The 17,442-nt window shown below is 37.4% G+C and overlaps 1 protein-coding gene across 9 annotated transcripts in view; it reads left to right on the top strand.

Moving 5' to 3' along the window:
* The window catches only part of CCDC91 (coiled-coil domain containing 91), a 319,501-nt gene that overhangs the window by 93,408 nt on the left and 208,651 nt on the right, over nt 1-17,442 (top strand). For 7 of the 9 annotated variants that reach the window (XM_074936086.1, XM_074936059.1, XM_074936114.1 and 4 more), the window contains exons 4-6: nt 1,066-1,235; nt 2,210-2,416; nt 3,665-3,769. In XM_074936086.1, coding sequence (XP_074792187.1) covers nt 1,066-1,235; nt 2,210-2,416; nt 3,665-3,769 — 482 coding nt within the window. The remainder of the gene's footprint in view (nt 1-1,065; nt 1,236-2,209; nt 2,417-3,664; nt 3,770-17,442) is intronic. The other 2 variants (XM_074936124.1, XM_074936104.1) reach the window with 1 other exon arrangement.

Genomic DNA, 17,442 nt, shown 5'->3' with positions numbered 1-17,442 from the left:
CCCTCTGTAGATTATATGCTAGTAACCTGGCCTTTTCTTCCTTCTCCTGGAAAATCATCTCTATGGCTGGTGTATCCTAGGGTACAGGCTTCCTAAGACCAATTTAAAAACTTTATTGATGCAATCTCACTGTTTTTTCCCCATGTGGTTTCTTAATTTATTTATTTATTTAGTGTATTTTTGTTTATTCCCTTAAAAACTACGTAGGTCATTGTAATGTAGAAATTAAGATGACCCACATACAGGATCATAGCTCAAAATAGGAAACTCCTTCCTCTGGAATGTAATGACTATGGAGGAGAACCATACATGCAACAATAATTATTATACCTGTGTATTGTTGGATATAGGGTCATTTTATTTGTTTTATTTCCTTTGTTCACCATTGTAGATTTAATGTATAAAACGTGTTTAACACATGTAAAATTGCTTGTCGCCATGTTGCTTGGTGAGATGTTTATCTAAATGTCCTTATATAAAAGCTGTCTTTACTTTCTTTTTTTAGATTTAAATAAGAAAAATTACCCATCCAAAATGCCCTAGGTGCCCTAACAATTGCATATCATTAGAAATGACTACCTAGTAGCAAAAAATAATCATATATAAATAATTAATTATCTAAGGCAGTCAATAATTCAAAGAAGCAAAAGAGCCACTTTTAGTCCTCCCCCACCATCTCTGCCACAAAAGAGCATATTCTCCTCTGTCCCTGAAAACCTTGTCAAATAAATGGCTTTTGCAGCGTGCCCCAAAGGTCCTCAAGTTTAGGCAATTTCAGAGGAAGGAGCATATAACTATCTGGTGATATCTTTGAGAGCAAAGGTAAATCATACAACCAAGTCAATAACATTATTCAAAGATATAAAACCATGGCATGCTTAACTTGGATAAAGTCAAGCCAAATTTACACTAGTGTAATAACACATTTTTATCTACTTGTTTGTATTGTATGATGTTCTTTTAATAACAAAAATGATTTGTTAGGTTCATTAGATGTAGAATTCAGAAACACATGCATAATCTACTAATATTGGAATTTTTTTCATGTCTTCTTTCTTGCATTAGTATCTGAAGTCCATGTGTCACAAACTATTTCTTCAGATGTTCTACTGGAGCATTCTCTGCCTTCTGCTTGCGTTGTCCCTTCTGATTCATTCATCTTATCAGGTGAAGATGTACTGACAGCTGTTCAAACATCCAACAGTATTTTAAACCCAGCTGTTCTTAAAGAACAGGTAAGCACACACAATCTTACTTTTATTACAGGAAGTTGATGTATTTTATCCCTTGGCATTGTATTTTTTCTTATCAAATTAGAGATTTTTTTTTTCTTAAGGGACAAAAGTTGACTCTTGAGTAGTTTCTACAGGTGTAATTTCAGAGCAAAGATATCGGTTACCAGTCTCTGAATATTCATTGTGAAGATGAGTACCTTTGAATTCTTTGAGATGGCAGAATATAATTAAGTTACAAAGCAATGTAGGTTTTAGCATGTATGTATAATATTTGATAAAAATGTAGTTTATCCACACTGAAATGCTTCTCAACCTCAAAACAGTAATTTCAGTATATAAGTACTCTTTCTTAAATAAAAGGTTTTTTTAAAGTAATTTGTGAGACATCACAATACTTTCATATGGTCCCCAACTGAGCTACATACATTCAAATGTGCTCAATTTTAAGCATATGCTTAAGTGCCTTGCTAAACTGGGACCATAATGCTGAAATACAGGAGGCATTGGCAGGAATGTTCTTTGGAAAAAGTATTGCTGTTAAAGCTACCAAAAATTTCAGAAATAGTCACTGCTTAAAAATGTCTTTTCTAGCAGCTTTAGAATTAGACAGTTACCTTAAGATTTACAAGCCCCCTCACCCACAATTAATAGTATCTTACTCTTCAAGTATTCTCATTAACCTCAGTGAGGCTACTCATCATGTAAAGTACAATCCAAAGTGAATTAGGAGTAACCATTTGGCGGTTGGTAAACTGTTATTTTAATGGTATTTCAGATGCAAATGTTTTGATTGTAGCGCTTGAGACACAGGTCTGCTAACCATCATGTAATGTATATGTTTTGGCAAACTGACATTTAAATCTTCTACTGAAAGTAAAGTTTTCATAGCTCTTATATGAAATATAATTTCAAAATATGGTCTGTCATATATTATTTATGATGAAATAATATACTTTGTCTCTCTTATGAATTAGGTTCAGTTATCAGCCAGTTCTTCCTTGGATATCTCAATTCCTTCTTTGAGTTTAACAGAAGGAAAACTTTCAGAAAAATTAACCATCTCTGTGGGTGACTCTGAAAAGCAGGGGATAAATGGATCAAAGAAGTATCTTCAACCAACAGTTGCAAGTCTAGAGATCAAACTCAAAGATGCTGAAGAAGAAAGATATAGAATTAAAAAGGTATGGCTGCTCTTAAATGCATGAAAAACTTAATGATAGCAGGAGCTGGCAGTGGCACCCATAGCTAAGGTGTTTAATATTTTCCGTTACGAGACTTTGTCTTCAGTTACTTATAATTTTGCCAAACTTTAGCTGTTCAGACTTAAATTTGCCATGTGTGGGTCTGCCTCACGCAGTTTTTTTTTTTTTTTTTTTTTAATTTAAGCAACAAATGGTTCAACTTTATTCTAAGAGTTTGGTTAGGGAAAAGTATTGTCTTTCCAGTGTGAAAACACACTTAGAACCATTTTGTTGAGACGTTCTAGCACCTCCCTGCTCTGGAACAGGGACTTGACATTTTGATATTGGGGTTGCCCTGGGGTCAGACAGGTGCCTTTTGCTGTCTCTGGAAATCCATGTTCAGTACAGCTTTGTAAGAGACTGGCAGTCAAATTCTTCGAATTACAGGTACAATGAATACACTATTGCCCAGGGCTGAGCAGTTCTTTCCTTGCAATTGCTTCTCCCAGCTATTGAGGGTTCTAGGGTACTGGATATTGGAACTGAGTGGGCACACTTTTTGGCTCCTGTGCTCTCAATGCCTTCCTGCCTGATGCCCAGGCAGTATGGACAAGAAGGAGGAATTTAATTGGATTGTAGAGGTGTTAAGGAACAGAAGCAAGGACCAATACAGACTAGGGGTGATAAGAGCTGAGGAGGACAGGAATAGGCTGGAAGGGCAATAGAAGCAGGTTGGCATAGACACGTTAGAGATGGAGACACGTTAGGCAACAGGTGCAGAAATACTGGGGATAATGCCAGCTTATCTGACTCTCTTTAATTTGAGCCAGGGGATATTTTGGCGTCAGTAAACCACCAGGATATTGGTGTGTGCTTTGGATTACTTGGAAATCTAGTGCACAATTTTTTTACATGGAAGGCAGAAGTTAATACATTCAGTTATTGAACACAACACGTGGTGGTGGTCATTTTTGGGAGATGCTTAGTGTGACCCAGAGGCCTCTGTGCCAACTGGCAGAGGGGTGTATAATGGTTACAGGGATCCCCTTGGTCTGTGATCTGCATGGTAGTTTGCCAGTGTGTGGTAGTTGGGGATCTTGTGAGACCCCCGATGCTGTCTATTTTTGCACAATAGCAGGTGTCATAAAACCATCAGAAGTATAGCTAGTTTGGAATGACTTCCTGAAGATTGTACTCTCACATTTTAAAAATAAAAACAAAAATCTGTGTAACTTTTTCTATTGTTAGGAGTTAGAAGATTTGATGGAAAAGCATAGTATCCTACAAACAGATTTCTTGAAAGAAAAGGAAGGTGAATTCATCTCACACCAAGATCGCTACAAAAAGCTGCAGGTAATTCTGCTGCTTTTTCTCTGCTTGTCCTTCTGGCAAAGATTATGTGTAATATATATGTTTAATATTCCATAAGTTCTGTATCTAGGTATCTGTGGGCTTGATCCACAGCCTGTTAAAGTCACTGAGAGAATTTTGGTTTATTTTTATGGCCTTTTTGGAGCAAGCTTGATATTCTTCACCGGCAGGGGCATGGACTTGATGACCAGACTTCTTTGATCTTAAATTGGTACACTTATGCATGATTATGGTTAAAAGGTGTTAAGCTCACTTAAATAGGAAGTAGAATAGTTTGAGCATCGCATCAGAAACACGTGGATCAAAAATAAGTGTAACTAGGTAATTGTCGGATAACAGGATAAAAACCACTTTCATCACATCAACTTCAAGTCATTGCATTAGATATGTGCCCAAATCCCTTGACACCAACAAGAAAGGTTATTTAATTTCTTTTATTTAAACAAAGTTTTCAGTATCATTTAGTTACCTTGGAAGGCACTTAAAAAACAAAAACTCTCAAAGGTTGATCATGGGGCTCCAACATCGCTTGACTCTTGACATTCCTAAATGGTAATTGTGGTGTTTTCCACTACATTTAAGGCTGGCTGCAATAAAATATATCCTCCTTCAGGTAGGAGTGAATTCTTGGCTGCTCTACCTTCAGGCTGTATGGTGATATTTTTTTCTACCTCTCTATGCAACTAGCCTCTTGAAGTCAGGAATCTTTGCCTAATGACAGAAGTGGATATACTGGATCAGTTTGCTAACTACATTTTTAAAATAAAGTTTGCTTAAAATCCTTTCTTATTTACAAAGTCAGAGTATATATTGATTATAAGGTTAATCATCACATTGTTCATAAAGCCAGACATTTGAATTACCAGGTTTATTTTTTTGATACTTTGAGAAAGGCTTTCCTTTGGTGCATGAATAGAGTTTAAGAAAAGGGACTACTAATCAGGCTAACAAGAACTGGAGTGTCTGTATTGTACCTTTTCACTATGTCAGATTCTACGGCTTTCAAGAATGCCAAATGAAAGGGTCATAGCCTTTAACTTACTTTGAAGAAAGACTCATGTACTTCCTCCTTCCCTCTTCTGTTGTCTTCAGGGTATAGTCTGAATCAAACCAGAGAGGAGAAGTAGTCATACTTCTAGGAGCCGACAGCTAAAATTACTTTTATGTAACTTGAATATTGGACTCTTTCTGTTAGTACAGCTATTAATGCCAATTCCTTTTGTCTTCCTCCTTTGGCTTCATAGCACTTAGGTCAACACCTGTGGCCGCACACTGAGTAAACTTGGCCTCTGCAGAGTACAGATGTCCGGCTTGCCAACAAATCTTTTTCCAGCAGAAACAGCTGGTTATTAGGCTATTGACTTGTGTAGCTTAAGAACGGGCTGTATTAGAGACTGGAATATCCTTGGGAGTTCTCAGAGTAAGCCTATGACTGATCCTGTCTTCCCAAACAATAGTTTTCATTGATTTACCTCCTGTTATAAGAAGTTTGTTTATTCTAATGTTTGAAAATATTAGCCAGTACAACAAATACATCTCAGGATCCTTATACGAGGTCATTTATGTGAAAATGCATTGTTTCGGATGACCTTATATATTTGTTTTATGAACCTATTCATGCTATCTATAATGACCACCCACATCTCAATGAGTAGATTCTTTTCATACCACTGAATACTGCCATCCACAAACTTATGTGCTGTTTATAAAAAAAAAAAAAAAAAAAAAGTTTATCCAACACTTGTAACATAAAGAATCCTCAAGATGACTCAACTTACTTTCAGTGGAGAACTAGTGATGGACAAAGTTGTTGGGAAGTAGTAGTAATCCAAACTACAGGCCAAAACTTGAAACAATGTAAAATTAATTTTTTTAGGCTAGGAAATGTTTGGATAAGTAGACGGTTCCTTTAATGCCAGCAGCTACCTGTGTTGAGGCCTGAGAGGATGTCAGCAGTAAGTAGACACATACATAGACATTGATAGGTACAGCATATAAATCCAAAAAATAAATAAATGATAAATCTCCTGTTTTACAAGGCATGCAGGAAAAGCAAAGAAGTGCAATGGAGATTCCTCTGTCTTGACAGAATTACTCATGTAAACAACCTTAATGATGGTACTCCTTTTGAACCAAAGGCAGTCACAAGTTTTAATCATTCCAGTTCCCTTTTCTTGTGGCAGTTGTTTGCCCTCCAGGTTTCTGAGATGATACCCATACTTTTACAGTCTTCTGTTCTTTGGTTTTCCACAAAAACGAAATAGTTCTACATATGATTCCGTCCACTGATAACAAGTACCCCACTAAATATCTGATTCAAGAAATTGTCCTTCGTGTTTTTCTTACGCACATCTCCCTCTAGCAAGGATGACTGTTATTTCTGTGCCTTAGTTGTCATGAAATTCTATTTGAATGCTATGTATACGCTTTTCAATTTTTTGTGAGTTTGTTCATTTAAATATATTGAAAGACTAAAGAAAGGACATAAAGCAAATAAAATTGTGTTCTGTAAATGGATTAGTGTTTTTGTGTTACTGAGGTAAAAGCTGCTTAGGGCTGCCAGGACCCACAAAAAAGAACCCTCCCACAACTGCAAAGCTGACGTGTGGTCTTATGAACACATACAGATGGAAAAGCTGAGACACAGAGGTTACGGTATTGAGGCAGAAAGATCATTATTGTTATAGCTGAGACTAGAATTCAGAGATTGTATGCTTTAATACCAGCACTTGACCTAACAGATGAAAATACCGTGCTCTCTCACTCATCTGTACTATCTATAAAAGAGGGAAATAAAAATTTCTCAGACTAGTGTTTCTCTAAAAATTCAAGTATAAAAAGTCAAATGTGAATGTAGCATGTGGTATTCTCACATTCTTCATGTTGTTCTCACATATTTCTGCAACAGCTATAAAAGGGCAGAGTAGAACATTCATAATTTGAATGGACAAATTGCTCTTATTTGATATTATATACTTTATCCAATATTTAAAGCAAATTTATGGTTGAGATTTCACATACACAAGCTAGTAAATTGAGTTATGATTCCCACATTCTCACTTGAGTATTTTTAATATTTTAAAATATAGAACAACATATTGTAACTTTAACTTCTTTGCATATGAAATGTGGCCATGTTACAACTGCTATGGGAACCATAACTTTGAATTTCCTGACTTTTCTGTACGCAACCTCTCAACCATAAAATTGCATTAATGCAGTTTTATCCATTTAATTTCCTTGGTTACTTAAAGAGAAAGAAAGGAAGCAGGTGCCAGTACTTGTGTCTGATTTTCTGATCAGTCAATGTATATTCATCTCAAATTTCTTATGCTCTGTGTTCCTATGCCCCTGAATGCCCTGTGCTGGACCTAATGCTTTTTTGTGGATACATATGTTTGCCTCTGCAAATGAAGGTTGTCATTTTAAACTTGTGAAAATTAAAACTGTGGCATATTTTGTATTGATATTCTGTAGAACTGAATATTATCTAAGTGTTGCAGATCTACACTTAGTGATAAGGAGCTATTTCTAATAAAGATAGATATTACAATGATACTATTCTCATATTAAAAGCAAAACAGACAGTTAACGTTTAATTTGAGAAGGAGAAAACATTGCATTTCATGTGTTGCTGTAAAACTAGATTCCAAAACTATGAAGTGGAAACTAATTCTTTTGATACATTCTTTATCTGATATGATTTCTGGTATTTGGTCTGTTTGCAGATGACCACATTAGATGGTTCACTAAAAGTGGATAGTTATTTTCCTCCTCCTTTTCTTTGATTTACCACACAGATTTATTTGAAGTGATATAGTCTCGCTGTTGGGAAATTCTAATTGCATCTATAAAATTTTTCCCCATTGCCAGCCATTTTACAAGCTAAGAAGTTTTTTTTTTCCCCCACAGAACAATTGTTGTGGGGTGATCTTTCCTTTGAAACACTGTTTCAAGATTTTTCTTTTGGCAGCCCTCTTTTGTTTTTAATTAAAAAACAACAACAAGACATATAGTTGTTTTGGAAATTTTTTTAAAATTCTTTTTAAAATCCTTGTTCTCATTGCTTTTCCTTTTTGTTTAGGGATTGTCTTTACAGTTTACTTACTTCCAAAGTTGATTTCATTCTGCCTGTTTAAGTTAACAATATTCCAATTGTGGTAATAGTCATGAGGAAAAATGATTTCATTTTGATGACATTTAGGCTGAAACATCTGTTTTTCTCTTTGTATTCATAACAATAGTGTAAACTGGAGGGTAGTCAGCAGGTCAGGTAGACTCCATGATATCAAAATGTTTTATAGATATGAGAATAAAAGGAAATTGGTGCTTCAGAGGGACACATTTTCAATGGAATACATGATGAATTTTTGAGTTACACTAGGTCCATTGTCTTTAATGGGACTTGTGTCCAAATTTCCTCTGTTCTTTATCAAACATTTAACGTAAATTGGGAGCCAACACTTCAGGTAGGAATACTGTTCTTGTTGCTGTTAGATGACAAAATTCATATGTATTCTTACATTGCTGTGTTTGACATTATAGGGTATTCAAAGAGTACCTGTTAAACTCACAGTTCTGGACATAGAGTGTGTAAAATTGTGAGAAGAGAAACACAGAATTACTGTATTTGCATAAGTGCATTTGAAACAATATAACTGAAAATAATAAACTCTCTAAATTTTGTGTGTGCAGTTCATGCCCATATAATCTTTGAGGCAAGTTGATGTGGTTATGTTTCTATTATGATCAGTATCTGCTTGTTTCTTTATTTTTGGGAGGTTATTTTTGTATAAACATGATTGGGTTATGGGTTTTATGGCAGACGTTCTAAATTCTATAACTTTTTGTTTTTTAAAAAAAGTTAAACAAAGGAAACGCTTTCTGGATTTGTTAAAAATCAGTCATATGATTCTGATTTGACTTGCAGGGAATGGCATGAAAAGTATTACAAACAGAATAGTTTTCAGTAATTCATAATTTAAATATGCAATTTGGGAATGCTTATCACACTCTACTTCAGGCGAAAATTCACTTGTACTCTTAAATAGATGGCGAAGTTCCCCTGCTCTTAAGTTTGTCCTATTGTTTGTTTTAATTGTCTTCCTGAACAAGAGGAAAAATAATAACCAGTTTTGTGCCTACGAATGTTACGTGTTTGCAAATTGAGTCTTCCAGAGGTTGGTTTTTTTTTTTTTTTTTTTTTGGGTGTACTCAAGTAATGTACATTCTTTTAACATTTAGCTCTAGAAAAGTGTCTTATCCAAAGAGAGACACCTGTAGTGTAGCGTTCAGCCTTTTCTTCTTTTATCTAAGGTTCTGGTCATCTTTAATTTCATATTTAATCTAGGGCATTAGAACCAGAAAAGTACATAAAGATTGCAATTAAGAGTGACTGATCATCATTTTAGCAAAATGTCATTCAGGGTATGGAATAAATATACTACTGTATGTAATGCCAAAATCCCATTAAACTTTAATATTTTGTTTATGAAACTAACCAGTGGGGAGCAACCTGTGCATTAGAGAAGTCTCTGTCATGCACATCTGGTTATGTGGTAAGGCTATTCCTTAGAATATCCTAGTTTACATATTTAGTGGTGGTTTTGATAGGTTTCCCTGCCCCAGTAAACAGATGTTCACTGGTATGTTTTGAAACTTTCTTATGGTAAAAAATGCCAGCAGAGTAAAACAGGTATGGTGTTGTGGTTATACTGTAATATCTTTTATAGGCATTTTCATCAGATACATGTGAATTTTTATTTTCCTTGTGGATTCAAAATTTAGGAGTACAGAAGTGCACTGGTCTTTGGTTACTGCCTGGCTTGTGTTGAATGAAGACCATTAAAAATGTCATGGTCACATGTCCAAGATATATTTCTTATAGTAACTGTAGACACTTGAAACACCAGTGAGCTATAGCATATGAAACGTTAACAATGAAGCCAAGGAAAAACTAACATGATTTTTTTAGTATTCCCTTTTTTCCATATAATGTAAATCAAATCAATCATGCATTCCTCAACACATTCACATTTTAAATCAGTGAAACATAGCCCTGTGTTCCTCTGGGAAGATTTTATTGTGGGTGTGCAAGAGTATCCAAGCAAAAAGGTCAAATCTCTGTAATGTAACATTCTCAGCACGTTGAAGAAAATAAAGTTTTGTACAAATTCCAACATTAGGTCATCAATCTTATTTCTACCCTGCAAGGTCATATAGCATGACAATGGATCCTCATTCTGCTCCTTACAGCACTACTCAGAATGAACTCTTGCAGGAGATACTGTTATATTTCCTATCTGTTAGTAGCCAGAGGGAGACCTACTCTGATTTTCAATCAAGATGAATTTATTTGAAGTTGGGAGATTTCTCTGACAAGGCCCAGTATTGTACTTTTAATTCACACTGTCACAGCATTCATTCCCTATATACATTCATGAAATGTTCCTTTTTTGGTTACCTATCAAAGTCCACTGCTTAAGAGCACAGACACTCTTAGGCCGGAGTAGTGATGTCTCCTGTATTGAGATCTGCCAGTTGGCCACATAGCCACCAGTGCATAAATTCACTGAATTCTGCATATTGGTCATGTAATCTTAGCCAGTACTATATCTTTTATTTTGTCAGGAGTCTTTCTCTATGCCTTAGTGCTGTGGGGAAGAGAGAGGAGTTAGTTATGTATGATCTATCTTGTTTTAGATGTCCGCATTTAAAGGATGATCCAGCTTTCTACTTTGGAAGCACCCTGTTATGAAAATCTCATTGTAATAAATCTGTGGACGTCAGCACAAAATACAGTAGGAAAATGTATCTGTGCTTACCTGAAAATTTCTTTTCTTCATGTAGTAAAGTCCACAGATTCATTCCATCCTGGACCCAAAAGAATCATCAAGAATGGAGAAGGAAATGGACATCCAAGGATTTGGGTTATGGTGATTACATGGAATAAATTTACCATGCTCTGCAGTAGGATAAATAATGCTTTTGTCTTTCAAACTATATTTAACACAGTCTGTCATTTAGGAAAGCAGATCTGAATTGTCCTAGCTGCCGAAGTTATCTCAACCGAAGGGAACTTAAGGACGTAGGGCAGCCAGCCGTTTGAATCCGGTCTTTGAGCTCCCACTGGGGAGCAGGTTTGGGGGCCGCTCCGCATGGCTCCTGGAAGCAGCAGCATGTCCCCCCTCTGGCTCCTACATGTAGGGGAAGCCAGGGGGCTCTTCTCCGCACACTGACCCCACCCCAGGAGCAGCCCCCGCAGCTCCCATTGGCTGGGAACCACGGCCAATGGGAGCTGCAGGGGCAGCGTGCAGCAGAGTTGGCTGGCTGCGCCTCAGCGTAGGAGCCATAGTGGGGACATGCTGCTGCTTCTGGGAGCCGCTTGAGGTAAGTGCCGCCCCAAGCCTGCACCCCTGAGCCACCCCCCATGCCCCAGCCTAGGTCCCCCTCCCACCCTCCAAACCCCTCAGTCCCAGCCCAGAGCACCATTCTGCACCCCAAACCTCTCATCCCCAACCACACCCCAGAGGCTGTACCCCCAGCTGGAGCCCTCACCCACACAGTGCCCAACCCCTCTGCCCCAGCCCTGATCCCCCTCCCGCTCTCCAAACCTCTTGATCCCAGTCCGGAGCACCCTCCTACACTCCAAACCCCTCATCCCAAGCCCCACCCCAGAGCCTGCACCCCCAGCTGGAGCCTTCACCCCCCCTTCTGCAGCCCACTCCCCTGCCTCAGCCCCAAGCTCCCTCCTGCATCCGGAAATCCTCATTTCTGGCCCCACCCCAGAGCCTGTACCTCCAGCCAGAACCCTCACCTCCCCCCGTACCCCAATTACATGAGCATTGATGGCCGCCCATACAATTTTGATACCCAGATCTGGCCCGCAGGCCAAAAAGTTTGTCTACCCCTGAGGTAGGGTATTCCCTTGTTCTAGTGACTGACAGGTCTAGTTCTTCTCCTGAGCTATAAGTAGATTGAAGTACCCATTGTTAATGTTTCTGTGGACCGTATTTCATGAAGAAAGCAAATCTTTTGGAACGGATAATTTTTCCTATTCTGTCAATCTAATCTTCTTGGTGGAAGAGTGGCTCTTAACTGATTCTCTAAATAGATGCAGAAACAAATAACAGAAATAAAAGAATACTTGTAGTTTTATAACCCATTTAGCAAAAGCAGTTCAGGCCAGGGGAGTCTGGTCTATACTGTAGCTCCAACTGGTTTTAAACTTGACTCAGCTGAACTGTTTTTAAACTTGACTAGAATTTTTTGGGGAAATTTCTCATATTGTAGACCGGACTTAAGAGATCTGGTCAGAGAGACACCTGAGAAATACTGGTTCTCCTGATAACTAGAAATCGGAACCTGAACCACAACTCCTCTGCCTTGTCTGTCAATGGGGACCTGGAGTTGAATGTCATTTTTGGGTCATAAACATGGGAAAGAAATGCTATGTCTTCCATCCTTTAAGGAGTCCAAGGATGAGTCTAGGGCTGTACTATAGAATTGAACTGTATGTATGTAAAATGGTTCAATAATAAGTAGTTCTGTGTGTATACACTAGGGGTGTAGAATTGGTTTAAGAACTGCTACAGGTTTGCCCCACGTTCAGTAGTAGACATGTTTTAAACAGGTCTAATATATTTAAGCTGGGATATTCAATTGGGTCTTGGTGTCTAACTCCCATAAGCTCCTTTTGAAAATCCCAGCCTTTTTTGTTTCTATTCTCTTCTCTCCAGAAGCTGGAGAGTTATAGTAGTGGTAGGTCCTGCACTGAGGTGAATTGTATTCAGTGTGGCACGACTGATACTGAGTTGAATTACTTTATAGTATCCCGGGTGAAGCGCTTGTCATGCAGAAGCGCAATACTGCTATAACTCTACAGCTGCTGGATCCCATTGTAATGGGTATAACTGAAGGAAAAAGGTGTGTCCCAGAAGGTTGGGCTGGAGGTTGCAGTACTTTCTAATCCATTTATCACTTCCCTTGCATCCTAACTCTTAGTTTGAAAAATACTACTTAAAAAAAAAAACAACAACCCTGGAATACAATAAGGTGAAACATTTTACTACTTTCAGCACATGTTATGAATTTGAAAAAAGGTGTTTAAGGAGGATTGGAAGCTGGTCCTGGAGGTAGGTGATGTTTGTGGCTAGAGTACTAGAAAATGTATGTTTTTTCTACAAAACTAATATATGACTTACATCCTGTTAAATACCATCTTCTAACAAAATATTTAGGTTGGTTTTAGGTGCAGACATAGAGGAGACAGAACACTAATAATGAAAAATAGGTGTTTAAAAAAAATTACCTACTGTACCTGCAACTAAATTTATACACCAGATTCCAGGAACTTTCACAGGTCACAACACAGTGTGAAATTTTTACAGTGTGAAAATTGCAGAATCCCAAAAAGCACTTTCATAGTAGGTACTAACCTGGCTTTTTGCTGAATGGTTAAACATATTTAGGTAGGTGGCAACAATCCTCTGCCCACCTCTCTTTCAAAATTGTGCCAAAGACCTCACATGTATTTCTTCACCTTTAATTATTTTTCATATTACTCTATGTACAGTTCCTCCTGACACACACGTTTTGAAAGTCTTTATTTTATTATTCTTTTCACACTTTTGGCCTTTATATTTTTTCACTTTTGATGCCCTGTATCCTTTCTCTAAAATAATTTGATCGTTGTTATAAAACTCATTTTTTGTTTTAATTTTTACTTTTTTTTTTCTGTTTCAAGATGATTTCTTAAATACCATTACTGCCATGGCGTAGAAACACTTAGCATTTTTAAGTTAGAAACAGGTCAGCTCTATACAGATGTTAGCTGTAAACACAACTACCTTGAGAAAAAGTTGGTTGATTAAATGATCAAGATAGACAAGACACAGTTACAGCTAATTTGGAATCCCACCACAGTCCATGGATACCATGTGATTTCAAGAACCTGATGAAGGGCAAGAAGGGGGTATGCAGTGTGTGTGGAGGGCTGGGGAGATAAAAGGTGAAAGTCAGCCCACCTCCTGTTTACCCATCTCTAAAAGCTTTTCTTGAATTAGCTATTACATTGTATATGACTAAATTGTTTTACTGACTTGCATTTTTTGTATGTGAATCATTTTGATTCAGTTTATATATGACCAAAGTGGTACTGTAATAACTTTTAGTCCATTTACCGTTATTGTTTTTAAAAATATATATTTTTGTAGCTGAGATTTATAGAATTTTTTTTCCCTTGGTAAATGTTTGCAAACTCAAAAATGATTGATCTGAAGATTTAAGTCAAGGTTTGCTTTATTTAAACCAAGGGCTGTATGACATTTAAAATAATCATGTACTTAAATTATTAAGAACTATTTTTTAGTTTTCTTGGCTGAAGATAAGTTATGTCTGCATGCTGAGTTCATTTAGAGAAAACTGACACTAAACAAAACTGGAACATGTATTCTCAAATTTGAAGGATATTGGGATAAATGAACTGCCCTTTCAAACAGACTTCCCTTGTATTACAGTACTTTAAATAATATACCTACAATTAATAATACATGGAGTGTAGATTTAAATTACAAATTTAAGTATTCTTATGGATAATACATTACTTAAGGTGAGCAGCCTTCATTGCCAGAACTAAACACTATCATGAGACTGTACTTAAAAACCTCCGAACAGTGCTCAAAATAATGTTTTTAAAACATCTCTGTTCAGGATTTGATGATGGGAGAGTGCGAAATAAATTTTGAATGTCATTGTGCTATACATTTTGATTTAGCCTAAAGAATGAGTTCAGTGTGATTGGCTGTAGCTATTGTAACTGCCGTTTATTTCATATCTGTTTGGGCAGAGAAATCCAAATTCACTCTTCTTTGCTTTGTGAAGGCTGGGCATAGTGCATGTTATAAGCTTTTAAATTCTTAAAGAAAGGAATGACAGTATCATTCAAAAGCACTTTTTCCTCATAGATATAAGGTAAGTCAAATTGATAACTAAAGAAAGGCTTAAAAAATATTGGTGGCTACGAAGAAAGAATGGACTTTTTTCCCTCAACCCCTTAAGTTTAGCCAGTCTTACCCTTAAAAATAATAGAGGCACAACTGAAGGAAAAGGAAGAGCCCTTCTAATCAATAGGATTAAAAATAAATGTTCTCTTCTTCATATCTTCATTAACTAGTAAAACAATGTATGTGAATGTTACACCTCAAGGGTTACTCACTTTTGTGGGGTTACTATTGTAAAGCATTTTGGTAGGAGAAATATGTAGTATTTTGTTGACTGCTCCTTTGTTTTGACAATTTCATAAATCTAGCTTACAATATGGAGGTATGTGAAATAGCTGTATGATGTCATGCACCATGATAGTTGAGCATCACTTCAAATTATAAAGCATACTTTTATTTTTACATAAGAATTGCCATACTGGATCATATTAGTGTCCTATTTCTGACAGTGGCCAGTATCAAATGTTTGTTTTTAGGAAAATTAAACAAAATTAGTGCTTGTGAATGTTGCCATGTTCACAGAATCTGTCAGTTGAAATCCTCTGTTTACCCGCAGAAAAGATAGAACATGTCAGTGACAGTGCAACCTTCCTTATAGTTCCCTGCCATTAAGTCATTGTCCTTTGCTGAGACTGCCAACAAAGGTGCCTGTAGTGAAGGTATTTTGTGTGGTATGGACTCCTGTCTGCTTTGAGACCATTAAATGCTGGCTGGAAGTGGTAATTTTATGATGTCATTGACAGGGTAACATTTGAACCAGTGATTTGGAAGGGAAATGCTGTCTCTCATGAACAGAAAAAGCATATTTAAATCTGTCATCATCCCAAAACCCCATTAAAGTGATGGCATACATTTATATGTGCATAGTATTCTTCAAGTAACATATCATGTAATTAATAAACCTGTCCACTTGTTAAGATACTAGGATTACATATCTTCACTGTAATAACCACACACAAATTAAAAACCAACAGGAAAACCCCACGAAACTAGGGTTTGTATTGACCAGCTGTGGCAAGATTCTAACGGACCCCCTAAATGGATGTAGAAAAAGATGTCACTTTCTGAAAAGTTATGGTTACACAAAGTGAAGCACATTCAAAACATAATTTCTCCTTTGAGTGATTGTATACATACACATTTAACTCCAGGTATGCATGCATTCAGTTCAATTTGCTCAACTCAGAGACTTTTGCTAGCAGTACCAGTGGACAGCACATGCACTCCTGCTATCCTCATGCTTGAAGCCAAGGGTGTAATGAGGCCTGGCTGCCAACTTCCTTTGTTCCTTCTTACCACCCAGGGTGAAAGTTGGAGCACCCCACTGCTCTTTGAGCATAGATTTCCTTATCTTGTCTAGCCAGCATTGTCTCATTCTGTACATAGTTCTTAGTGTTAAGTGTTTGTTAGATTAGTGTAATTTAGCTTAATTTTCCTAGGTTTCTCTCAAAATCAGGGATCTCCAGTGTTTAAGCAGGGTTCAGTTTGCAGGGCAGCGATTCCAGCAAGTGATAAATACTTCATTTGCCAATTTTATTTTGGAGACGGGCATTTGAGGGACAAGTACTGTGCTTGCATGTTTTCTCCTAAACGACAAAGAAACCTAGAGAGCCTGAGGGCCCCTTGCTAGAAAAAGCTATTTGTCCCTTTTCAGAACCTGACCCAGCTCATGAGACGGCAAAGATCTCATTGAACAAAAGGGCTACCCTAGCTACCTTGGCATCTAAATCAAAATGTTGGGAGGAAAAGTAGTGTTCTCCTCCTGTGACTGTGTCTTCTTCAGGGATGGAGATGAGACCAATGAAGTCTGCATCCTTGACCCTCAAAGATGTTTGTCAAGTAAGACACACATTTCCCCCCATCCTGATTGGAGTACAAACACAAGTGTCAATATTTGCCGGTACTGTTAGAGGCAGCGCTTATGCTGGCACCTATGGGACCATCAAGACCAGTGCCTTTGATGTCCAAGACATTGGTGGTACTGTCTTCATCCATGCTACCCAAGTAGACCCGCTCAACAATTTCTACTCTGGCACCATAGGGACTGTTATTGGGTGTTTTAACTACTGAGCTCTTACTTCCTATCTCGATACCTTCTACGTTTTTTAAAAGCATTTTTCACTACAAAGGATGTAATACATCTTTTGGTACTGGATTCTCACATTCTGCATCATCTGGTATTGACACCTGGCAAGGTTTTAGCAATGGTACTGTCAGTGCAGCCAATGGAACAATCTGTTTGTTTGCTCTTTAGTCGTCTATAAGCAACTTCTGCATCAGTACTGTCAGAGTCGCCATCAATGTAGAAGTTGGTATCACTGGTGCAACAGGATGCATCACTGGTACTGAGACCATCTTTAACCGCCATCAGAACTCCTCCACCCTTTCCTTAAGAAAGCTATCCTTTCTTCTGCTGATTCAGCTGGTAGCAGACCAGCTTCACCATCCAAATTATTTGGTATACTTACTGTTTACTGCAGTCTCAATATGCTACAAGGACCTGTGGCATATAGGCATTACTTGTCTAAGGACATGTCCGCCACTATGGACATTACATAGGTCTGATTATCCACATTGGCCATGTTGGAGCCCTTGGACTGATTCAAGAGGCTGTAGATCTCACTCAGCATCTCACTCAAGGTGGAAATCTTCATC

This window comes from Natator depressus, chromosome 1, assembly GCF_965152275.1.
Source record: "Natator depressus isolate rNatDep1 chromosome 1, rNatDep2.hap1, whole genome shotgun sequence".
In the NCBI taxonomy this organism is placed as follows: Eukaryota; Metazoa; Chordata; order Testudines; family Cheloniidae; genus Natator; species Natator depressus.
The sequence above is the reverse complement of the archived record's forward strand: the minus strand, read 5'-3'. Positions and strand labels throughout refer to the sequence as shown.